General features: G+C 43.1%; 2 protein-coding genes across 4 annotated transcripts in view; one reads left to right on the forward strand and one right to left on the reverse strand.

The window, feature by feature from the left end:
* The window catches only part of SHROOM2 (shroom family member 2), a 140,240-nt gene extending 135,369 nt beyond the window's left edge, over window positions 1–4,871 (reverse strand). For 2 of the 3 annotated variants that reach the window (XM_069946041.1, XM_069946040.1), the window contains exon 1: window positions 4,548–4,871. In XM_069946041.1, coding sequence (XP_069802142.1) covers window positions 4,548–4,745 — 198 coding nt within the window. In that variant the 5' untranslated portion in view covers window positions 4,746–4,871. Of the gene's footprint in view, window positions 1–3,316; window positions 3,339–4,547 lie in introns of those variants that run through there. The other variant, XM_069946042.1, reaches the window with a different exon arrangement.
* Window positions 4,872–22,241: 17,370 nt separating this feature from the next.
* The window catches only part of GPR143 (G protein-coupled receptor 143), a 35,316-nt gene continuing 31,875 nt past the window's right edge, over window positions 22,242–25,682 (forward strand). The window contains exon 1 of the mRNA XM_069945210.1: window positions 22,242–22,758. Within this exon, the coding sequence (XP_069801311.1) occupies window positions 22,503–22,758 (256 nt within the window). The 5' untranslated portion in view covers window positions 22,242–22,502. The remainder of the gene's footprint in view (window positions 22,759–25,682) is intronic.

Raw genomic sequence — 25,682 nt, forward strand, 5'->3', positions numbered from 1 at the left:
GGGCCCTATTACAAGGAGCAAAACACTGATTCGGCCGATCATCACTCTGTGCAATAGAGACAGCGATCAGCTGCCGAAACAATCAGGTCTATACTGTATAAGGTGACTATGAGCTTAGTCAATGAGTGACTCAGCAGAAGTCTACCCTGTCTGACAGATAGATGTTCTTCAGCACTCATAATAACATCACCACTATCATAACACCATCATCATAACAGGCCTATGACAGCTCGGGCAGCCTATGCACGGCACGTCCTCTGACACACCACCGACATCACGTCTCTATACCTCATCCATAGAACCTTCTAAAACAAAAATAATACGGACAAGCTCAACTCTGTTCCTTGACACAAGGCAGAGGAAGGGTGTAGGGCTGCCAGGCCTGCCTAACGTATTATTATACACGGGGAGTTCTATCCGCCCCTCTAATTGGTTCCTTTAATACACGGCACTTATTAGACTACACTAGGCTTTTGAAGTAATATAAACCGGAGGAGGGTTCCCCCTCTTTTTTTTTGATGCTGTGAGCCTGGGAAGATAGCGACAAAGATGTGAAAGAGAGGAAAGTGATGATTACGTCTCGGAAGACCTGAGATCAAACGCTAGAAAGTGGCATTCAATTATTTAGGAGATAACAGGCTTTTAGAGGTGGTTGGATAAGACACTGCAGGAATAGCATGGGGAATATCCAGAACACATGTTACGTGGGATCATACGTCTACACTAATACCGTACATGACAGATACGTCTCATATCTGCAGCATACATACAAAATGTGAAGGAGAGGACACAGGAGGCCATTTACAATGACGATACACTGTCCTAACATTATCATACTCGGCTTCACATACAAACTCCTGTCTAAAGTTGTCAGTATTCTGGTTCATGCATAAAGCACATCTAGGGGTGAACGAAACCATAAACATAATAAACGAAACGTAAACATAAAAAAAATCTTGGTGTCCTGTTGTGGAGTCTCCTGTGTCCCAGCTGACTACAGCTGCCTCCATTTCTGAAACAAACTGGTCTCAGGAGTAACAGACAGCTCGGCCAGTGCCTGCGGCGTTGTCCATCTCAGTCAATGATTGTCTGAGCGGGCTGTAACCCCTGAGACGAGTTTGTTGAAAATGGCGGCCGTTGCAGTCAGCGGGGACATTGGAGAGACCACAGAGCGGAGAGGTAAGTATAACATGTTTGCCAACAGGGCAACAATATATAAAGACTTTTCTAATGCCGGATAAACCCCTTTAAACTGGAACTTGCATCTGCCAGCAGCCTACCTGCGTAATACCACCCTACAGCCTTGTTTCAATAGTTACCTTAAAGGGATTATACCAAAATTAGAATTTACCAACTACCCACAGGATGGAATAAAGTGTGGTCAAGCATGCGTACTGCCCTCTATTCACTTGGGCCTAGAGGTTAGATCCCCACAGGCCAGACGCATATCACTTATCTTGTGGACAGTTGATAACTTACAGTCTTGGGATAATCCCTTTAAATTAACATATTAGTCCAGGTTGACATTTGCATTCTTGTTTTTCTGTGCTGTCATTATACGACAGTGCCAGATCTGCCATATGAAGGCCATCAGTGATGCTGGGACGTCCATCATTTGTAAAGTTGTCTCCAGGGGGCACCTAACACGGTCCTGCACACAGTCATTTATAAATCATATTAAACCTGAAGCTTCCCGCACCTGCAGCATTCTAGTGCCCGAGTCCCCTATTCCTGAGATCTCAGGTGGTCATCAGCCTGTAATGTGCCTTGATCCCTGTGCAGGCCACCCTGTCTAATGAACCAAGTAAAAATAATATTCTACTGCGGATAAAGAAGTGTTTACCTCCCAACCATGGTAGAATGGCACAGGACACCATCAGGATACATATATTATGTCATTTGTCCAGGCAGCACTCACAAGCACATCATAGAGTCAATGTACTGGATAGGTCCACAGTATTAGATCAGTGAGGGTTCAACTCTCAGGCTCCTCTTCTGATCAGCTGTTGACTGGCACAGGCACAGCTCCGTACTTTTTTATAGTGGCTGTGCCTGGTATTACAGCTCCCTATTGCTTTCTCCTATTAAAGTGAACGAGAACAAGCACAGCAACTACTATAACAACTGAGTTTGCCCAGGCAAACAGTGAAGGTGACACACAAGTGCTGCAGCCCCTTTAAGAAGCTCAATTATTGGGGGGGGGGGGGGGCGCTGAGAGCTGAACCCCAGCCAATCTAATACTGACGGCTTATACTTAGGGCCCTATTACACGGGACAATTATCGTGCAAAAAATCGTTATATTGTTCAAATTTAAACTATAATCGTTCTGTGTAATTGCAGGAAACAATCAAAAAAATTGTTCGTATGTTGTTGATTTACATCTGAACCTAAAATTATCGTTAATCGTTTGCTCAAGTTCCGCAATTTTTCACTAATCGTTCAGTGTAATTGCACAGTGTTTATTGTTTGGAGTAAACGATCATAGTAACAATCGCAATAATGATTGTAGTAACAATTGAAAACTAATAACTATCGTCTTGTGTAATATGGTGAACGATTACAGGTTAACGATAAACAATCTTGCTTGCGATCGTTTATTGTTAAAAATCGCTCCGTGTAATAGGACCCTTAGGCTACGTTCACACGTAGCAAAACTAGCAGAATTCCGCGGTGGAATTCCGTTAGCCTCCCTCTCATAATGGGAGTCTATGGGAGGCGCGCGCTGCTGCTCTCCCGGCGCTGAAGAATGAACATGTTCATTCTTCAGCGCAGAGAGACGCTGTGAGAACAGCAGCGCGCGCCTCCCATAGACTCCCATTATGAGAGGGAGGCTAACGGCATTCCGCTAGTTTAGCTACCTCTGAACGGGACCTTAGGATAAGCCACCACTTACAGTCCAGTCACTAGTATGTGTAATATAAATTAAAGCAATAAAGTTTAGGTCTGCCACCCACACAATGTGCTAGGCCCCAGCCAGAAGTGACTATGGATGGGCTACCTACTGGCTACATGTGGCTTATAGTGATGTAACCCTTCATACTAACTAGATAAAGCCATCATCACATTTACATACTTCATGTATCTTTGTAAAGTCCTCAAAACAAAAAAATAAGAACAAAGTGAAGTATTTCTGATAATCAATGATGGTGCAAACAGTATTTCCATCCCACTCGCCTAGTTTAGGTGCATGGCCTACTAGGATGGGGTCATGGCTCCATTCATACAGGATACACAGAAACATGACAGGATCTATATACTGACTTTAGCACTCTCACACTTCTACTACACACAGTCACTTGCTATAAGATTCCTTACCTTAGTAATAATGAGAGCTTCTCCATGTTCTTTCTATATGTTTCCTTACCTTAGGGTCCTATTCCACCGGACGATTTTATCGTTCGCATAATCGTTAACGATGAACGATCTCAAACGACCGCTATTGCGAAAGACCTGAAAACGTTCACTCATTTCCATGGAGCGATAATCGTTACTTATGAACGCATTTGCGTTCGTATCTACTGCGAACGACCGAACAACGTCTTATTCAATGTGAACGATTTGCGAACGGGCAACGATAAAAATAGGTCCAGGTCTTATAAAGCGATCAACGATTTCTCGTTCGGTCGTTAACTGCTATTCAAACGAACGATTATCGTTTAGATTCGAATGATTTAACGATAACCTGAACGATAATCGTCCGGTGGAATAGGGCACTTAGTAATAATGAGAGCTTCTCCATGCTCTTATATATATATATTTCCTTACCTTAGTAATAATGAGAGCTTCTCCATGCTCTTGTATATATATATATTTCCTTACCTTAGTAATAATGAGAGCTTCTCCATGCTCTTGTATATATATATATTTCCTTACCTTAGTAATAATGAGAGCTTCTCCATGCTCTATATACATATATATATATATATATATATATATATATATATATATATATTTCCTTACCTTAGTAATAATGAGAGCTTCTCCATGCTCTATATATATATATATATATATATATATATATATTTCCTTACCTTAGTAATAATGAGAGCTTCTCCATGCTCTATATATATATATATATATATATATATATATATATATATATTTCCTTACCTTAGTAATAATGAGAGCTTCTCCATGCTCTATAATATATATATATATATATATTTCCTTACCTTAGTAATAATGAGAGCTTCTCCATGCTCTATATATATATATATATATATATATATATATATATATATTTCCTTACCTTAGTAATAATGAGAGCTTCTCCATGCTCTATATATATATATATATATATATATATATATATATATTTCCTTACCTTAGTAATAATGAGAGCTTCTCCATGCTCTATAATATATATATATATATATATATTTCCTTACCTTAGTAATAATGAGAGCTTCTCCATGCTCTTATATATATATATTTCCTTACCTTAGTAATAATGAGAGCTTCTCCATGCTCTTATATATATATATTTCCTTACCTTAGTAATAATGAGAGCTTCTCCATGCTCTTATATATATATATATTTCCTTACCTTAGTAATAATGAGAGCTTCTCCGTGCTCTTTGCCCCCCTTCAGGGTGAATCCCCAGGGAGCCCCCCCGGTAAGCAGCACCTCCACCAGCCTGCAGCCTTCCAGCACCTTCCTCTCCATCATCACGGGGTGTCCCTGGTCCCCCATGGCGGGGGGAGCCCTCAGATCCTCAGGCAGGAGCCTCTCCAGCTTCTCCATAGTATACAGATAGTAGGAGTAGTATACAGCTACATAGCAGTCCTAGTGTAGTACAAGCCCGGCCACACTACCGCATCCAGAAGTTTCTACCCGTGCACACGGAGCGGCCCTGCTAGTATCGCTCCCGGCAGCTGCAGCACAATGGCCATTCCCCTCCCTCCTCAGGATCAGCAGGTAACCGCATGTCCGATCATCCGGGGCACGAATCCCGAGCGCGGACTTCCCGGGGCAGATCTCCAGATCCGGGGGGAGCGTCCACCTGTTCCGGTCCCGGGAGCCGCTCACCTTGCCCAGGTTCCCAGAGATGACGATTTCCTCATTGTGTCCCCTCCCCGAGCGGGAGAGGTGACTCAGTGACACCGGGAACCTGCGGGAGCGATGTGCGCCGGCTCCGTCCTGTCCCGTGCGCCGCGGCGGCCGCCTGTTGCTGCTGTGTAGTCACCGGGCCGGGATTGGACGCCGCACATAACGCGCTGCCTGCCTGCAGGAGCCGCCGCCGCCTCCCATCCCCCCAGCAATCACTCATTATCCCTGGGAGAGAGTGTGTCACCACATGCCCGCCTCCTCACCTGCACCGGGCAGCCAAGGGTTACCACTGCATGCACTACGAGCTGATAGGGCTGCATTCACACTGGTCACATAACTTCCTCTCGTGTTTACTCTTGATTTATGTGTATTTGTTTGTTTAGTTGTGTTTACTCCTATATTGATATTAGTGTATTTGTTTGTTTACATTTGTACTTATTTATGGCTCTACCGATGTATCCTATGGGGGCAGGATGGTGGGACACTGGTTTATGTCTTGTACCAGTCTGTACAATGCAGTCATCAAAAAAAAAAAAAAATCTATATAAAATCTATAGAGTACAATATACACTACAAGGTGCTGTACAAAATGGAGCCATTATATGTACCTGGCCCCCGGGCCTTATTTGCCATTATGCACTAGGGGGCCTTTGTCTAGAGAGACAGCATTAAGGGGGGAACCACTTAAAGGGACTTTGTTGCCTCCGAAACGCTTCCTAAACCTAAAGGAGAACTCCGGCAATTTTTTAAATTAAAGTATTGTATTGCCCCCCAAAAGTTTTACAAATTCCCAATATACACTTATTACTGAAAATGCACATAAAGAGCTTTTTTCTCTGCACTTACTACTGCATCAAGGCTTCACTTCCTGGATAACATGGTGATGTCACTTCCTGGATAACATGGTGATGTCACTTCCTGGATAACATGGTGATGTCACTTCCTGGATAACATGGTGATGTCACTTCCTGGATAACATGGTGATGTAACTTCCTAGATAACATGGTGATGTAACTTCCTGGATAAAAATGGTGATGTCACTTCCTGGATAACATGGTGATGTCACGTCCAGACTCCCAGAGCTGTGTGGGCTGTGGCTGCTGGAGAGGATGATGGCAGGGGGATGCTCAGTGTCCCTCCAGTGCCTGTGTCCCTCAGTGTTCCCCTGCCATCATCCTCTCCAGCAGCCACAGCCCGCACAGCTCTGGGAGTCGGGTCGTGACATCACCATGTTATCCAGGAAGTGACCTCACCATGTTATCCAGGAAGTGACATCACCCTGTTATCCAGGAAGTGACATCACCATGTTATCCAGGAAGTGACATCACCATGTTATCCAGGAAGTGAAGTCTTGATGCAGTAGTAAGTGTAGGGAGAAAAGCTCTTTATAAGCATTTCCCGTAATGAGTGTATATTGGTGATTTGTATAACTTTGGGGGGGCAAGACAATACTTTAATAAAAATTTTCGCTGGACTTCTTCTTTAACTCTTCCAGTATTACAAAGTTGCAGATAGGGACTTGTTTGCATCAGCGTAAAACAAATAAAAAGTTGGAAATTTTATTTATTATATAAATTGGTAACCTTTTGACCCCAGATCACTGGCATAAATCAGCAACTTTATTGGAGAAAACCTGCAAAATACAGCAATCCTTTGGAATCAGTGAAAAGGACTGAACTCCATAGAAAGTTTAGGCCGTAGTGGCCTGTAAGCATTGCACTGCGTGACATGGGTCTGTGTGCATGAGGCTGTAAACGTCATCGGAAGCTTTTATCAGGCCTGGATACTTGTATAACAAGGACATTTATGCACATGGATTCTGTAACTTAATCAGACGGTTTTGTTTGTTTTGTCAAAACAAGTATACAGTAGGTTAAAGGGAACCTGTCATTAGTTTCAGGCTGCCCGACCACCAGCAGCAAACAGACTCCTGCATTACAATGATGTACAGTATAATTCACTGAGCACTGCGCCATTTCAAAAAGGCCATAGTTGTAAACTTGTCAGGATCGGGTCTCAGGGCCAGACTCCTGAGGCTTCTCCCCATATGGATAGTCTTTATTGATAAGGCATTCCCTATACCTAAATACAGATAGATAGATAAATAGATAGATAGATAGGTAAATACTAGAGATGAGCGAACCGGGTTCGGGTCGAGTCGATCCAAACCCGAACATTCGGTATTTGATTAGCGGGGGCTGCTGAACTTGGATAAAGCTCTAAGGTTGTCTGGAAAACATGGATACAGCCAATGACTATATCCATGATTTCCACATAGCCTTAGGGCTTTATCCAACTTCAGCAGCCGCCGCTAATCAAATGCCGAAAGTTCGGGTTCGGATGGACTCGAACCCGAACTCGGTTCGCTCATCTCTAGTAAATACCTTCTCCAGGTCCATCGAAGCACAGCAAACAGTGCCTGTTGAGCAGACCTGGGCAGCTTCCCGCTATACTTTGCTGTCCACAAGAAGGCGCTATCATTCAGGGCCCACCTACAAAGCAGCAGTCCCAGCTCCTACCATCACAAGGCCTTGCTGCACCAAGAAACCCCAGGAAAACAACGCCCCCGGGAACAAGTCACCCAAACCAAACCTGACCAAGCCGCCAACAGCACATCATTACGAAAAGCCAAATTCAGAAGACAATAGACAAGGGGAAGGAGGATTACATCAGCGTCTGGAGGAACGACATCAGAGAATCCCAGAAACTGACCATATACCAGAGACTGCAGAGGGATTACAGACTGGCCCCATATCTGGAGAAGCTGACTAACCCAAGAGACCGGAAAACTCTGAGCCGCTACAGGCTGAGCGCCCACAACCTGGCCATTGAAACCGGGCATCACCGACAAGCCCAGGGAGAGCAGACTGTGCCAGCAGTGCGAACAGGAGGCCGTGGAGGATGAGGCCCACTTTCTGCTTCACTGCTCTAAATACTCAGCAGTGAGGGACACTTAATATAGGAGACTCTCGAATGTCCTCCCAGGCTTCTCCACCATGGAGGAGGAAGAGAGACTACCCATCCTGCTGGGGGGAAGAAGAGACCACAGCGACTATAGCGGCACAATATGTCACTGCCTGCCATAGCCTGAGAGGAGCGTGATACGTCATGGACTCCAATGACCTGACCCCGGTATCCCCCCATCCCGCCATCTATAATATACCACAGACTTCTGTCCCTACCCTCCATCCCTACCCTCCATCCCTACCCATCCCCCAAAAATCTCCTGTTTGCTCTGGCAATGCTAATATGTTATTTAGACCTGCCAATAAAGCTGATTTGATTTGATCGATAGGAGACATTCAACATGTTCAATTCACCAATTAGTTTGCACCAATCATGTTGTATTTTTCACGTATAAATAATGTGTTATGAATAAGTTATTATGAAATAAATACCACTATTTCTTTGAAGTTTACCGGAGTGCCGTGGACTATCTGTATCCTAGATAGATAGATAGATAGATAGGAGATAGATAGATAGATAGATAGATAGAAAAATGATTGGGTTGAACGGCACTGTGCAGACTTAAAGTCAAATGGCTTCCAGCCGATGGGTGCACGTCCTTGGCAGTCGACCCCCGACTCCACAGATAATGCAATAAAATGAAGAAGGTAGACGGCACTCCAATAAAGTAAATAAGTGCAGGTTTATTCACCCGTATATGTACAGCGACGTTTCGACTCACCAGTTGAGTCTTTCTCAAGCCAGAGAAAGACTCAACTGGTGAGTCGAAACGTCGCTGTACGTATACGGGTGAATAAACCTGCACTTATTTACTTTATTGGAGTGCCGTCTACCTTCTTCATTTTATTAGATAGATAGATAGATAGATAGATAGATAGATAGATAGATAGGAGATAGATGTATGTAGTGTATGTGAAGATACACTTATAAATATACATAGGATTTAGGGCAGTAGTAGGGAACCTTGGCCCTCCAGCTGTTGCAAAACTACAACTCCCATCATGCCTGGACAACCAAAGCTTTAGTTGTAGTTTTGGAACAGCTGTAGAGCCAAGGTTTCCTACCCCTGATTTAGCAGTATACCGTGAGGGGTATGAAAAGAGATCTATAAGAAGAGCAGTGCATTGTGTATGGAAAGATACATAGGAGTTATACATAGGAGTTAGCGGTATACAGAGAGGGGTATGGAATGAGCTCTATTAGGAGAGCAGTGCATTGTGTATGGGAACATACATAGGAGTTAGCGGTATACAGTGAGGGGTATGGAATGAGCTCTATTAGGAGAGCAGTGCATTGTGTATGGGAAGATACATAGGAGTTATACATAGGAGTTAGCGGTATACAGTGAGGAGTATGGAATGAGCTCTATTAGGAGAGCAGTGCATTGTGTATGGAAGGATACATAGGAGTTATACATAGGAGTTAGCGGTATACAGTGAGGAGTATGGAATGAGCTCTATTAGGAGAGCAGTGCATTGTGTATGGAAGGATACATAGGAGTTAGCGGTATACAGTGAGGGGTATGGAATGAGCTCTATTAGGAGAGCAGTGCATTGTGTATGGAAGGATACATAGGAGTTAGCGGTATACAGTGAGGGGTATGGAATGAGCTCTATTAGGAGAGCAGTGCATTGTGTATGGAAGGATACATAGGAGTTAGCGGTATACAGTGAGGAGTATGGAATGAGCTCTATTAGGAGAGCAGTGCATTGTGTATGGGAAGATACATAGGAGTTAGCGGTATACAGTGAGGGGTATGGAATGAGCTCTATTAGGAGAGCAGTGCATTGTGTATGGGAACATACATAGGAGTTATACATAGGAGTTAGCGGTATACAGTGAGGGGTATGGAATGAGCTCTATTAGGAGAGCAGTGCATTGTGTAGCATGAGCTTAGCCCCTCACTATGGAAGCATGAGTGGCTGAGGAATTGCTGATGACATGTCTCCCCCCTGGGGTTCCTATCTCCACCCCCACAGCCGGCCACCCCAGACTCTTCTGATACAGAAGCTCTTGAGCCTGGAGACAGGAAGCACACATGGAGAGCGCCGGCTGGAAGCATCTCCAATTATTAACCAGGAATGAAAGATTTATCCTGTAGACATGTTAGTTACCAATCTGATAGTAACAGCCGCTCATGCTTCAGTATCGAATCAGAATTTTCCATCAGTTTTCTAAGCCAAGAACAGGATGAAAGTAATGATGCAAAATATTGAGCAGAGTACAGAAGTGTGAACACGGCCTAATGGATCTGTACTACATGCTATAGTCCTCATTACTCCCTACTGGAGGAAATCCTGCAAAACTATAGGATGTCACAAGGTTACAGGGTTTCCTGTTCCTTCAAGAAAGCACAAAGCCTGGAGAGACCAGCTGGTAGCATTGCTACAGATAAAACACACAAATATATATATATATAGAGAGAGAGAGAGAGAGAGAGAGAGAAAGAGAGAGTAGTCAAAAAGTCTGTACAGTATGTGTAATGGGTTATGGAGATTTATCAAACATGGTGTAAAGTGAAACTGGCTCAGTTGCCCCTAGCAACCAATCAGATTCCACCTTTCATTCCTCACAGACTCTTTGGAAAATGAAAGGTGGAATCTGATTGGTTGCTAGGGGCAACTGAGCCAGTTTAACGTTACACCATGTTTGATAAATCTCCTTCAAAGATTGTAAGATTTGGAGTGGTGTACTGGTTACAGTTCTTATGACGTACATTCTCTTTTTGGTGGTCACTTCCATAAGCAATTGCCAGTATGTTTGAAATATCTTTGAAATATTTTGGTCAGTCAGACCCTTGCGGTTTGATACGAAGTGTGTACATTTCACTCCCCGACTCGCAGTCTGTGGGGCTGCCGGGACAGAGATGATTGACAGCAGGAAAGTGGTGGTCCCCACTCCTTCTCCTGATCAGTCAGACCCCCATTAAAAGGGGTTATCCAGCGCTACAAAAACATGGCCACTTTTCCCCCTCTCTTTTCTCCGGTTTAGGTGCAGTTTGCAATTAAGCTCCATTTACTTCAATGGAACTGAGTTTCAAAACCCCACCCAAACTGGAGACAACAGTAGGGGGAAATTGGCCATGTTTTTGTAGCGCTGGATAACCCCTTTAATTAAAACTTTTAACATGTCCTGGCAGGAACCATGTTGACTATACACAAAATGTATAGGTTAAAGTGGTTGTTCACCAAAAAAAAGTTTTCTGTCAAATCGACTGGTGCCAGAAAGTGCCAGAGATTTGTAATTTACTTCTAATAAAAAAATCTCAAGTCTTCCAGTACTTATCAACTTCTGTATGTCCTGCAGGAAGTGATGTATTATTTCCAGTCTGACACAGTGCTCTCTGTTACCACCTCTGTCTGTAACAGGAATTATCCAGAACAGAAGCAAATCGCCAGAACTTCCCCTGCTCTCCAGACTGGAAAGAATACACCACTTCCTGCAGGACATACAGCAGCTGATTTTTTTAAATAGAAGTCAATTACCCTACTGGACTTACATATTACAGGCTATCATTTGATTGGTGGATACCAGACTTCGGAGACCTCCTTCAAACGATAGAATGAAGGGGCCTTAGTATAACGATAAACCATCAATGTCTTTTTTCAATCTTATCAATTATGTAACTATTTTCTCTAATTCACCTATATGAGGTCTATGGTTAGCGACTCAACTCATATTATGCATTGATGCACACACCAAGCCACCATGTCATGTAAGTTTCCCTGGGATTGTTCGGCTACGCTGCTTTTGAACTAAAGATGGAAACCACAGCTCCCAAAGGAAACCTAAGGAGACTGGTCTGGGTGCCCTGGTATACATTTTATATTGGTGGCTTCTTGTATCTGCCTTAGTATTACAAAGATGAATCTAACCTATAATACTCCACTATAGAAAGAATTTGATGGAACAGACGGAATTCAGATGGATAAAGATGAATGGTACAGGGATACACTGTTTCATTTATTTTCTTTTTGTTCCCATGAACTTTCCTGCCTGGATCAGGAGACAGGAGATATTTCCCAGCTGGTGAATTCCAAGCAGTTTTGTATATTCTCCTGAAATTCTTTTAGATTCCATGTGTAGCAACTTTAACCTTTTCATAGTTAATTAATATCTCCATCCGTTAGTAATGAAGTGTTACCTGTGAAGTGAAAGCTCAGTCTCTGCGCACACATCCAATTATGGTGGTTTATATATATATATATATATATATATATATATATATATATATATATATATAACTACATACCACATAGGTGAACAGGGTGAAGGGATGACATAAAGCCCCCCACCAAAAAGAAACAGTGCCACTCTTTTCCTTAGGTTATGCCAGGTACTGCAGCTTAGTTCTTAAAGGGGAACTCCAGATACTTGTTTTGTTTTCTATTAAAATTACATTAAAAGTTATATAGATGCATCTATATAATGTATTACCATATAATGTATTAGCGTGTGTTTGCTGAACACAGGCTGATGATGCAGACAGGGGGCAGGGAGTGATGTCACAGGAGGCGGGGCTGGATCCCCCAATCCCCTGAGTGATTCACCATCTCTGAATGGACAGAAGCAGGTGCAGCACTAATTTTACTGATTGTGATGGGTGGGGGACTGTGATGATCAGCTGAGGGAAAGCATTGCATTCTGGGAACTGCTCAACCAGGAAGGTCAGAAACACAATACAGAACAAAAAAACCCCCAAACACATGGATTTTTGGTACTTTCAAAACTGGGATAGACAGGTAAGTATTGCATTATGCTTCTGCAGAAGTTTCATTTTTTTAAATCTCTACCTGGAGTTCCCTTTTAATACTGACTTGGCTACCCAGGACATTAACACACAACTGCTGGATCATAAAGCACACATGGCTTGTTGGTAGTCTGGAACCTTGGACTGTCATGCAGACATGTTAAAAATTTTGGTTGATAAGGGTCTAGGTGCTGAGACCCCCACTGTTAGATATAGCCTGCAGAAGTGTGCACTCTGGCTCGTGGCCAGTGATTGGCTGAAAGGGCTGTCACTCCTGGGACAAGTTTGGGTACTGAGGCGGCCGATGTCAATCGGTGAAACTGGAAACACTGCAACAGGACGCCGGTGGAGTGTGGAGAGGTAAGAATGAGATGTTTATTATGTTTTCCAATAGGGCAGCATTATGTAAAAAATTTCTGAACGCTGAATAACCCCTTTAACTGGAATGTGTGAAGTGTTAGCAGGTGGAGAGCTGTCTTAGAGCACATACTGGTGTGAGCTGTTGGGAGTTTCTTGCAACTGGACTCCCTCTAATGGTTAGTTAGTGAAAACACAATGTCAAACGTTGTCCTGTTGCTTATTATAGAGGCACACAGAGGCGTATGGCCCTGAATACTAATCTGTAAAATGAGTATACTTTCTTCTATTGTATACAACTGTATATATAGGATAGCTCAGCAGTACAGATATATAATATAAAATATAATAAATCATATAGAATAAAATATTATAATAATGTCAGGACCGGGTGGTAGGGATAAGACAAGACAGTGAGCCCTAAGGCTGAACCCACCCACTGTCCTCACCTTCTTGCCTGAAACGGCCCTAGGCAGCCGCGGACAACCACAAAGGCGGTCCCTGCTCTGGTATAAGTGTAACACAGAACAAGACGGACAAACAAACACAAAGGAGAGTCAACAAGCCAAAGTCAGAACCAAACGGGCAACGCAGTATAAAATCAGTAAACAATCGGATAGTCAAAGGTCAGACGGGAGGTCAGGTAATAGGTAAATCGAGCAGAGGAATTAGGTACGGGATCACAGGAATAGACAGGGGGAGCTGGGATCAGGGTATGAACCTTAAAGGGGTTATCCAGCACTACAAAAACATGGCCACTTTCTTCCAGAGACAGACCCACTCTTGTCTCCAGTTTGGGTGGGGTTTTGATGCTCAGTTCCATTGAAGTGAATGGAGCTTAATTGCAAACCGCACCTGAACTGGAGACAAGAGTCGTGTTGTCTCTGAAAGAAAGTGGCCATGTTTTTGTAGCACTGGATAACCCCTTTAGTAGCCAGAGCTGATAGACTGGCCTGGCTCAGCTTTCTTTTATGAGGATCAAGAGCCCGGTCCGGATCCCTATTGGACTGGCGCTCTGATCCTCAGGGTTCTAGACAGGCAGAGAAGAACATCAATCAAAAAGACTTGCTCAGCTGCAGCAATTAAGTCTAGGAGAGCTCAGTGTAACTCTTGCATTGCCGGAAGCTGAGAAGCAATCAGGTGTGCCACACAAAAGCAAAAACAGGCCCAGTTCACACCAGGCTACTGCACATTCCTGACAAATAAATAACATAGAATAAAAATTACACCAGTCACCCTATATAGATATACCAGATATATGTCCTTAACTTTAATGACACATATGAAGAAAAGTACTTCTAAAATACGTGTACAGAAGAAATTTTTTTAAGTTTGGGGTAACGTACATTCAGTATGATAGGATGATAGGGTCATATTAATGCCTAAGCCTCTGGTTACCGCTCCTAACACACAGTTCACAGTTGCAAAAGCGGCGAGTTATGTGAACTATTTGCACATGACAGTAATGTGTATGTTTATAGTTCTCCATCTTAGTTTTTTCTGCAGCTTTGAGTTATATATTGCCTTGGCTCATTGCCAGAAATGTGAAGAAGATTCACTTCATATACCGGTGAATCTGACTCCATAATAATAGTAAGCAGGAGGCTCATACCACTATACTGAACTGATGCAACCGTAAAATAACTTCTAGGCTGAGTATCGTGTTCTAGAGACAGAAAAAGATGCCAGTCTTCTCATTACATCACTGACCGGAATACTATGTGAGAATATACCCTTTGGATGCCGACACACGTTACATATATGCCTGCCAAACCTGACAATTTATAGTAATCATATATTTAAAGAGACTCTGTCAGTAGGTTTATGGTTTCCTATCTAAGGGTAAACTAGTGACAAAGAAGCTGAACAGAATGATGTCTCACTTACATTGATCTGTGCAGCTGATCCAGAGATATCCTCCTCAATAACATGGACAAAAAGTAATCCTCTCCATTATGTGCATGAGCCCAGTAGTCCTGGATATTCATGAGAAGCAAAAAACTCATCTTACCTGCTGTTGATTGACAGTTATCTTTTCATGCTGTGTATAGGCAGTCAGCTGTCAATCAGCAGCTGAAGGGAGGGGGGAGGAGTGTGGCAAGAATCCTATTCTCCTGCATATTAGGAGAACTTCTAAACAAAATTATGTAAGTAATACACCAATCTATTCAACATTTCTGTCACTAGTTTATGCTGCCCTCATTTAAGGCGGCATAAACAAAGTGGCAGATTTCCTTTAAATAAGCACTCCATTTTTTTATTTGCTCTCTGGCTACAGGTTCTCCCATATACTCACCCATCATAATTGCTTTCCCGCTGCACTGCGTCATTCCAGTGCTACACCATTCCAGTGTTACACCATTCAAATCCTGCTGGCACCCACTTGACCTCTTCCTCGGCTGTTCCTCATCTAAAGAGGCCAGAAATCAGCATCTTAAATGCATCTCTATAAGAGCGCTTTCATAGAGATGCATTGAAGACATTGACTTCCAGTCTTCAAAAGCCATGGGGAAAGAAGAGGAGCCAGAAGAGATGTAAGCCCGAGTAGGACCCAAACAGAGTTGGAACACTGGAATAACGCTGCACCATGGGAAAGCGATTATTGTTGGTAATTATATGGGGGAGAATGCAGCCTGGGAGCAAATAAAAGAAAATGGAGTGCTACCTACTTTTATGTGTATGGAGTTTACTTGACCCTCCCAAGATGGTAGATACAAATGTCATTTGGTAAAATTGGCCCCAGCTCACTTACCAAAAGTAAGAATTTTAAAAAAATGTCCACCATTTATCAAGGTGACACAAGCAAGTTAGGTGTCTAATTGATGATTATTGTTCAAAAAATCGTTAGATCGTTCGTACTTAAACACCTTTAAACGTCCAAGGAGAAATCATTGGTCGCTTGATAGAATTTGGACCTATTTTTATCGTTGATCGCTTGCAAATTGTTTGCGCATCGTTGGAGATGTTGTTCGGTCTTTCGCAGTGGCGCAGGTAATTAAGTGAAAGATTTCAGGTCATTCACCATAGCTGTGGTTTGAGATTGTTTATTATTGAAAAATCGTTTCATGGCATAGGACCCTAAGAGATGACTTCATTAAACAGGTATCAAGTTGAGGATTAAAAAAACTAATTTTGAGGTACTGCCTAAAAATATGAGGTTTGAAAAGTCCCTAAGACACTATACGGTGCCAGTACACATGATGAATGGCACTGTCAATTTCTTCACTAACTGCTGAACATCTAATGTATGGGTCTGCCCAGACTGACCCCAATCCCAATTATCCCAATGGTAGATATAAGGCAAACAAAGTAGTAAACACAGTAGCTTACTAATTGAATGATTCCTTGTTCTCGATCAAGAAGCCTATCACTAAATATGCCTGTAAGAGTTGCTGTTGCTGAGTAGCTGTTATCAGAGTATTGTTTTTATATAAAACTCATAAAACATCTATCTTACTGATATTGTGTTATGTCTAACAGCACTGCCTTCAGCATGTTTTTGCTTTATTTATTCCTGGCAGGAAGTTGTGTAGTACTTTTATTTTCAATGTGGTATTGTCTCCAGCTCCCTAGCTCTACTTTCTCTCCTGAGACATCATCCTCTGCTGCCTCAGGAGGCTTGCCTGGGTCTTAAGAGGCTTGGTAGGGGGCATTATAAAGATCTATGCCATAATATATCTGTACTCAAGATTGAAGAAAATAATGTTTTTGTATCAATACAGAAAGGGTTTCTTTACTATAACAGTAGTAAGACTACGGAGCACTCTTCTACTTGGGCTACAGGTAACATAACTATCATGTATACCTACCCACCTCATTTCCAGGCTGTCAGATTTCTGCTGCCTTCCTCTCTGCTGCCAATGCTGAGTGGGCATGTCCTGTCCACATGACATGTCAGAAAAGAGGACCACAGGAGTGATGGGAAATGGGAGTAGGAAGGGTAGCGATGGAAAGCAATGCATTCTGGGAATTGTTAGAAGTACAATTACAAAATACAGAACTAAGACCAGGGGCGTAGCTAATGTATCTTGGGCCCTGGTGCAAGAGGTTATTTTGGGCTCCCCTTCCTCGACCAAGCTATGCTATTGGTATATATATATCTCAAGACTGATATTACCAATAATACCAGTATATAGGAAATATAATCACCATACATATTACCACCATACTGTTTCTAACCAAATCCTGTATACTGAGACCAATATTACCAATAATAACAGTATACAAAGGGCAAATATTACCGCCACACCATGGCCAACATATTTTTACTGACCAAATCCAGTACACTAAATCCAATAAAACAAAGTACCAGATTACAAGTAACAAATACCACCACATACTGACTAACACCACTGTTGCTACTGACTTATACCACCATATATTAACTAACACCACCGCTGCTACTTAAAAATTGGATATCCCCCAATATCCCGAGTGTGGCAAGCTGGAGGGAAGCATGCAGGTTATATGGAAGTTATGAAAAAGGAAGAGAAGGTAAATAGATAGACCCAGTTAACTAGGAAATAGAAAAGAGATATAGATGAAATTGTTTGCGTTGAGTGTAATACTTAATTTATGTATTGTAATGGCATTTGCTCAGGGGAGGGGGGGAGGGGTATCTGGGGAGGTAGGGGAAGTATTGGGTATACTTATATTTATGTTAAGTATGAAAATAAATAAAGATATAAAGGAAAAAAAAAACAAAAAAAAAAACACCACCGCTGCTACTGACTAATACCACCGCTGCTACTGACTAGCATCACCACATACTGACTAATACAACCGCTGCTACTGAATAACATCCACTGTACGAAGACCAATATCACCTCATCCAGTCATATAGAGGTAGCCTCAGCTCTACACAGGTTCTGTACACCATATACATTACAGTGCAGTTATATCTGGTGACTCACAGGGGACGTCTTTTCTGATCGGAGTTCTTCCCTTTTCATCTTCTTCTCCATCTGCCCTGGGCCATTATGAGAACTTCTCCGAGCCACGAATCCACAGAATCTGCCAGACAGACATATTAGGCTCCTCACTCTGTCGCTATGTGATCACCCTTATAGTTTATGTCCCCTCTGTGTAGTCCACTATAGTACATGCCCTATTGCATACACCCTCCATGGAGTCCCCCTTATAGATGCCCCCCCATGTTATCTCCCTTATAGATGCACCCCTATGCTATCTCCCTTATAGATGCTCCCTCTATGTTATCCCCCTTATAGATGGCCCCCCTATGTTATCCCCCTTATAGATGCTCCCCCTATGTTATCCCCTTTATAGATGCCCCCTAGTTATCCCCATTATAGACGCCCTCTAGTTATCCCCTTATAGATGCCCCCTAGTTATCCCCATTATAGATGCCTCCGGGTTATCCCCCTTAAAGATGCCCCCTGGTTATCCCCCTTATAGATGCCCCCTGGTTATCCCCTTATAGATGCCCCCACGGTTATCATCTTATAGATGACCCCTGGTTATCCCTATTATAGATGCCCCCCCCATTATCCCCCTGGTTATCCCCTTATAGATGCCCCCTAGTTATCCCCCTTATAGATGCCCCCTAGTTATCCCCCTTATAGATGCCCCTGGTTATCCGGTTATCCCCCTTATAGATGGTCCCCCCTGTATCCCCCTTATATATGCTTCCTAGTTATCCCAATTAAAGATGGTACCCCCTGTATCCCCCTTATAGATGCCCCCTGGTTATCCCCCTTATAGATGGTGCCCCCTGTATCCCCCTTATAGATGCCCCCTAGTTATCCCCTTATACATGCCCCCTAGTCTGTGCAACGCAGATAAAAAACAAACAAAAAAAAAACACCACCGCTGCTACTGACTATTACCACCGCTGCTACTGACTAGCATCACCACATACTGACTAATACAATCGCTGCTACTGAATAACATCCACTGTACAAAGACCAATATCACCTCATCCAGTCATATAGAGGTAGCCTCAGCTCTACACAGGTTCTGTACACCATATACATTACAGTACAGTTATATCCGGTGACTCACAGGGGACGTCTTTTCTGATCGGAGTTCTTCCCTTTTCATCTTCTTCTCCATCTGCCCTGGGCCATTATGAGAACTTCTCTGAGCCACGAATCCACAGAATCTGCCAGACAGACATATTAGGCTCCTCACTCTGTCACTATCCTCATCTCTCTACACACTGCACATCTGTTTTGCCCCCTTTGTGCCCTCATTAGGTGGGTAGGCTGGCGCTATGTGATCACCCTTATAGTTTATGTCCCCTCTGTGTAGACCACTATAGTACATGCCCTATTGCATACACCCTCCATGGAGTCCCCCTTATAGATGCCCCCCCATGTTATCTCCCTTATAGATGCACCCCTATTCTATCTCCCTTATAGATGCTCCCTCTATGTTATCCCCCTTATAGATGGCCCCCCTATGTTATCCCCTTATAGATGCTCCCCCTATGTTATCCCCATTATAGACGCCCTCTAGTTATCCCCTTATAGATGCCCCCTTGTTATCCCCATTATAGATGCCTCCGGGTTATCCCCCTTAAAGATGCCCCCTGGTTATCCCCCTTATAGATGCCCCCTGGTTATCCCCTTATAGATGCCCCCACGGTTATCATCTTATAGATGACCCCTGGTTATCCCTATTATAGATGCCCCCCCCATTATCCCCCTGGTTATCCCCTTATAGATGCCCCCTAGTTATCCCCCTTATAGATGCCCCCTAGTTATCCCCCTTATAGATGCCCCTGGTTATCCGGTTATCCCCCTTATAGATGGTCCCCCCTGTATCCCCCTTATAGATGCTTCCTAGTTATCCCAATTAAAGATGGTACCCCCTGTATCCCCCTTATAGATGCCCCCTGGTTATCCCCCTTATAGATGGTGCCCCCTGTATCCCCCTTATAGATGCCCCCTAGTTATCCCCTTATACATGCCCCCTAGTCTGTGCAACGCAGATAAAAAAAAAAACAACAACTCACCTGACAACTCGCTCCCCCGTTGTGGCTCTTCTCTCCTGCAGGCTGGAACTGACCCCCGGCTGACCCGCGGCTCCCCAGCTCTTTCCCGTCCCAGCCCCGGCAGCACACCGACCACAGAGCTCTGTGTGGGCCAGGGCTGTTACTTCCGACACAGGAGACGTGTGTTAGTGATGCGCCCTGTGCCGGAAGTACTTCCCCGGCGCACACAGAGTTCACTTGTGCGTGTGCTGCCGGGGCTGGGACAAGACAGAGCCGAGGAGCCGCGGGTCAGCCAGGGGCCAGTTCCAGCCTCCCTCTTGTGACCGCAAGCAAAACACTGCTTGCGGTCACAAGAGGGAATGGGAGGGGTCCTTGGTAGCGGCCCAGTCGCGGCCGCGGTCGCTACGCCACTGACTAAGACCCCTAAGAGATTTTTGGTGGTTTTAGAACCCCTTTAACACGCACCTGAAAACTCCAGACCAGTAAATGCCAGAACTTCTGCTTTTGTAGAAGTGGTCGCACATGCTGATAAAGAGCATTGACTAGTGGTACCTGGCTGATACTTATCCTCTTCATTTTTTGGAGGATGCCGTAAGGATGTACTCAAGAAATCCCAGTTTTATATACTTATTATACAGCTAGTCAGCCTGTATAATTCATGCAGTATTGCCTCATTTAGTTGCTCCTTTCTATCTAAAAATGTCTAGAATTTTTTACTTCTTTTGGGCCATGTGATCTCATTGTGACCCTTGGAAATTATATTTGTTTCTGGGATCTCTGTGGGGGTGACAATCCCAGCCAGCAGAAGTGTATGATGAAGCTGAATGGACTGTCCCACATAAGCTCTCCACAGAAGACAGAAATGACCTTTTTTTAAATAAATTACATAATGTATTGTACATTAACAGTTCACACATGTCCTTATAAACACAAAGCTGTGTTATATTTCATTCTTTAAAGGGGTCATCCTATATTACTGTGTTTCTCCAGACAAGACAGGGTCTTATATTATTTTTTGCTTAGAAAATAAAGCTAGGGTTTATTTTTTCTAAGCTCGATTCCCTTCTTGTACTCCACAAAGTAGCTTTTTCTTTTTGACCTTGTGTTATCTGGGCGTAAAAATTTACCGTCCGTTACCTATACAGTATGCCAGTTAGAGATGAGTGAATCTATCTGTAGATTTGTCCCCAATCTGTGGACTCAGGATGCAGGAGGTGTGACCTGTGCCAGCTCCAGGTTTTTGTGAGCCATCGGGTGACAGAGCCTCAGTTGGCCCCTCATCCATCCACTATGCACCCATCATCCACACACTATGCACAATCACTTGAGACACCACTAACATACACAAACACACAATATCGACACTGACTGACTGACACACTGACTCAGACACTGATACACAGCACTTACAGTGCAGTATTCTTCCTTTATCTCTCTATTGGCTGCTTTCCACACTGTAAGGTTGAGGAACTTCCTGTCATGTGATCAGGTCCTTCACCCTTTTCTCTCTTTGTGCAAGTTCTGCTCTGTCTCCTGTGTCCTCTGATGTTCAGCCCCCTCACCTTGCACTACAGTGTGCCGGCTGAACTTCTCACTCTCTGGGCCTCTAGAGATGCTGCACTTGCCCGAGTAAGCTCTGTGCTGACATCGGCCCTGGGCAGGACTCTGGAGCTGGACTCTCATCAGAACTCTGCGGCTGCAAAGATCATCCAACAATAAATGCATCCGACTTCTACTTGGGTGCTCTCTTTTTCCTGTTTGGTTATGTGGAGTAATTCCTCCTGGCGATGAAATCTATTGAACCTATATTTATTGGATCTTAAATATAGGTTCAATAGATAAATGTGGAACAAAATGTAAACATTTTAATTTCAACATCTGTTTTATTGCTGTCTAGTGTTTTCTCTATGCACGGCTTCATAGGATTACCCATTTGATACTCTTGTGCTCTCCATTTCACATGTGCTGTATATCACCCTCTGTTATTTTTTTGTGATGAAGCACGGTTACAAATCAGGTCAGAGCGCCTTTAAATACCTGTATAAACAAGCACGGAATTAAGAGCGGAAAGACTCGATTATCATTACCACAGGAAGTCCCATAAATGACATAATTATAGACCAGGGCAAGTCATGTGCCTGGCCACTGTTTACTATAGGTGACTAGCACAAGAGGATAGATTACATGGCCGCCTTGTCATTTATCTATATAGGACAGTGCCAGAATCACTACTAGACCACGTTGGCAAAAATTTCAAGGTTTTTCATTGAATAAAGCGGAGACATAGCTGCAGGGATTGTAAAGCACATGATCAGAGTAAACTCGTGATGAACAGCACTGAAGAATGAAGCCGAGAAGTCAGAGGCAATTCATTAGCATTTCTCTTTTCTTTTTTCCCGTGGTTGTTTGAGGGAGTCCGGCCATGGCTTCTCCCCGGCTGGAGACTTTCTGCTGTCCTAACAGGGATCCCGCCACTCAGCTAGTGTTAGACTATCAACCCACAGTCTTTGGGTCTCTGTGTATTGGTAGTGGGCTAGTGAGCTTCATTCTATCTGTTATACAACTGCTACCAAAAGCCAAGCAAGGTTACAGAAAACCAGGCAGATCCACCTTGCCCAAGCCATCTTCATCAAGGATCCTTCTTCTAGTCGTTGTCTGTGATCTTCTTGGATGTTTAGGTAAGAGAATGTGACTTAGTACATTACCAGCTGGGATTTATATAGGTCAAACAGATTATTTCAGCTGGTAACACTAATATGGTCTAATGTCCAGTTATTCATCATTTAGTGGTTACATTTATGCTAAGTAGTGATAACGTCACGTCTGATGGGAATATATATTATCTAGGGCTGTAACACCATTCAAATCAATATGTATGATATATTACAACTAATACTTACAATGAATATGTATGATACATTACAAATTATACTTACAATGAATATGTACGATACATTACAACTAGAAATGACCAGAAAAAGATTATCAATATGACGTGCATGTAAGGCTACAAAGACTTCTTTCCAGCGATGACTTTTTCTGTTAACAATTATTACCTGCTGTGAAACAATACACTTCAGTTCAAAAATTGTTCACAGATAGGGGTACACTGGCAATATATATATATATATATATATATATATATATATATATGTATATATATATATAATTTTTTTTTTTCAAATCAACTGGTGTCAGAAAGTTATATAGATTTGTAATGTACTTCTATTTAAAAATCTCAAGTTTGACAGTACTTATTGGCTGCTGTATGTCCTGCAGGAAATGGTGTATTCTTTCCAGTCTGACACAGTGCTCTCTGCTGCCACCTCTGTCGAGACAAGACAGGAACTGTCCAGAGCAGCAGCAAATCCCCGTAGAAAACCTCTCCTGGTTTGGACATTTCCTGACATGGACAGAGGTGGCAGTAGAGAGCACCGTATAAGACTTGAAAGAATACTACACATCCTGCAGGGCATACAGCAGCCGATAAGTACTAGAAGATGTGAGAATTTTAAATAGAAGTAAATTACAAATCTATATAACTTTCTGACACTAGATGACTTTAATTTTTTTTTTGCCAGACTACCCCTTTAATGTTATGGCATTATAAACCATATCAGTAGTTATACTTTGGGCTCATGCACACAGAAATGCATTCATACACCTGTGTAAGAGGTGACATTGCCCATTGCAAATTGTATTTATATAGAATTCCATGTACCACATGCTCTTCACTGTATTACCCCCCCCCCTCTGTTGGTGTGGTGAGTTTGCCAAGTAAGGCCGATAATCGTTTTGTGTAATAGGGCCTTCAGACTAGACAGTCTAAAGATGTGTCAAATTTACCAAACAGCATCTAAACAGCAATCTAAGTTTACTCTAAGTATTAGACAGTATAAATAAATCTGCTCCACAGTATTCTGCTTCTCCTATGTGTAGTATGCCTGTGTCTGAACAGCAGGTGGCAGTAGAGAGCAAACTAGAGTGAAGCTTAAAAGAGAAGTCTGGAGAAAATTTGTATTAAAGTATTCTATTGCCCCCCAAAAGTTGCCCCCCCCCACAAATCACCAATATACACTTATTACGGGAAATGCTTATAAAGTGCTTTTTTCCCTGTACTTACTACTGCATCAAGGTGTCACTTCTGGATAAAATGGTGATGTCACGACCCGACTCCCAGAGCTGTGTGGGCTGTGGCTGCTGGAGAGGATGATGGCAGAGGGACACTGAGGGACACAGGCACTGGAGGACACTGAGCATCCCCCTGCCATCATCCTCTCCAGCAGCCACAGCCCGCACAGCTCTGGGAGTCGGGCTGTGACATCACCATTTTATCCAGGAAATGACATCACCATTTTATCCAGGAAGTGAAGCCTTGATGCAGTAGTAAGTGCAGGAAAAAAAAAAGCACTGTAATAAGTGTATATTGGTGATTTGTATAACTTTTGGGGGGCAATACAATACTTAGACGAAAATTTTCACCGAACTTCTCCTTTAAAGGGAATCTGTCAGAAACACTGGCTGACAGGATTTAGACAGATTTTTTTTACAACAGCAACATGGACAATAGGAAGCAATAGCCTGGAGTTTACTCATTGGAAAAGTTTTCTAGTCATGCCCTGTGACCCATATAAAGGTCAGTGTGCAGGGAGTGGGAGGAGATGAGACATCACCTATTGTCCAGTAGGTAGTAACAGAGAGCAAGTTCTTTTCCTGCATGGCCTATATAAGACTGCCTACACCATCTTGGTGTGTTACTAACCTGACTTGAGCAAAGTAACTGCAGTGGGCTCTGGGCAGAAGCAAGCAAATTAGGAACCGTAGTGGAGTCAGAGTGAGGGACTGCCTGTCCCTAGGCCTGTAAATACAAGTTTAGTAGAGCAACTAAGCTGCAATCCCGAGGCGGGGTGAGAGGCTTGTTCATCCACGTCTAGCAGAGAAAAAGGGCCAGCAGAGTTAGAGAGATAGTAAAAGGCCCAGAGGGCCCGTGCAAGATCAGTCAGGCAATAGCGAGTTCTCCCTCCTTCTGCAGAATAGGTGCAGGTACAGGTGTTTGCACTGTAATGATGGTGACCTGTGTCAATGTTAAAGCTGGGTTCACACACTGTATACTTCAGGCAGTATTTGGTCCTCAAGTCAGGTCCTCATAGCAACCAAAACCAGGAGTGGATTGAAAACACAGAAAGGCTCTGTTCACACAATGTTGAAATTGAGTGGATGGCCGTCATATAACGGTAAATAACTGCCATTATTTCAATATAACAGCCGTTGTTTTAAAATAACAGCAAAAATTTGCCATTAAATGACGGCCATCCACTCAATTACAACATTATGTGAACATAGCCTTTCTGTGTTTTCAATCCACTCCTGGTTTTGGTTGCTATACAGCCTCACAAATACAGCCTCAAATATACATAGTGTGAACCCAGCCTAAAGCTGTACTGCATGTAAAGTATAATGTGCTAAGGTTATATGCAATAGTGCTGAAAACCACTGTCAACTGCAGCTATTAAGCGTACTGTGCCACCAGGCATAAACTATGGGGAGATTTAAAATAAAACTGGCTCAGTTGCCCCTAGCAACCAATCAGATTCCACCTTTC

The sequence above is a fragment of the Dendropsophus ebraccatus genome, chromosome 11, assembly GCF_027789765.1.
Source record: "Dendropsophus ebraccatus isolate aDenEbr1 chromosome 11, aDenEbr1.pat, whole genome shotgun sequence".
Classification (NCBI taxonomy): domain Eukaryota; kingdom Metazoa; phylum Chordata; class Amphibia; order Anura; family Hylidae; genus Dendropsophus; species Dendropsophus ebraccatus.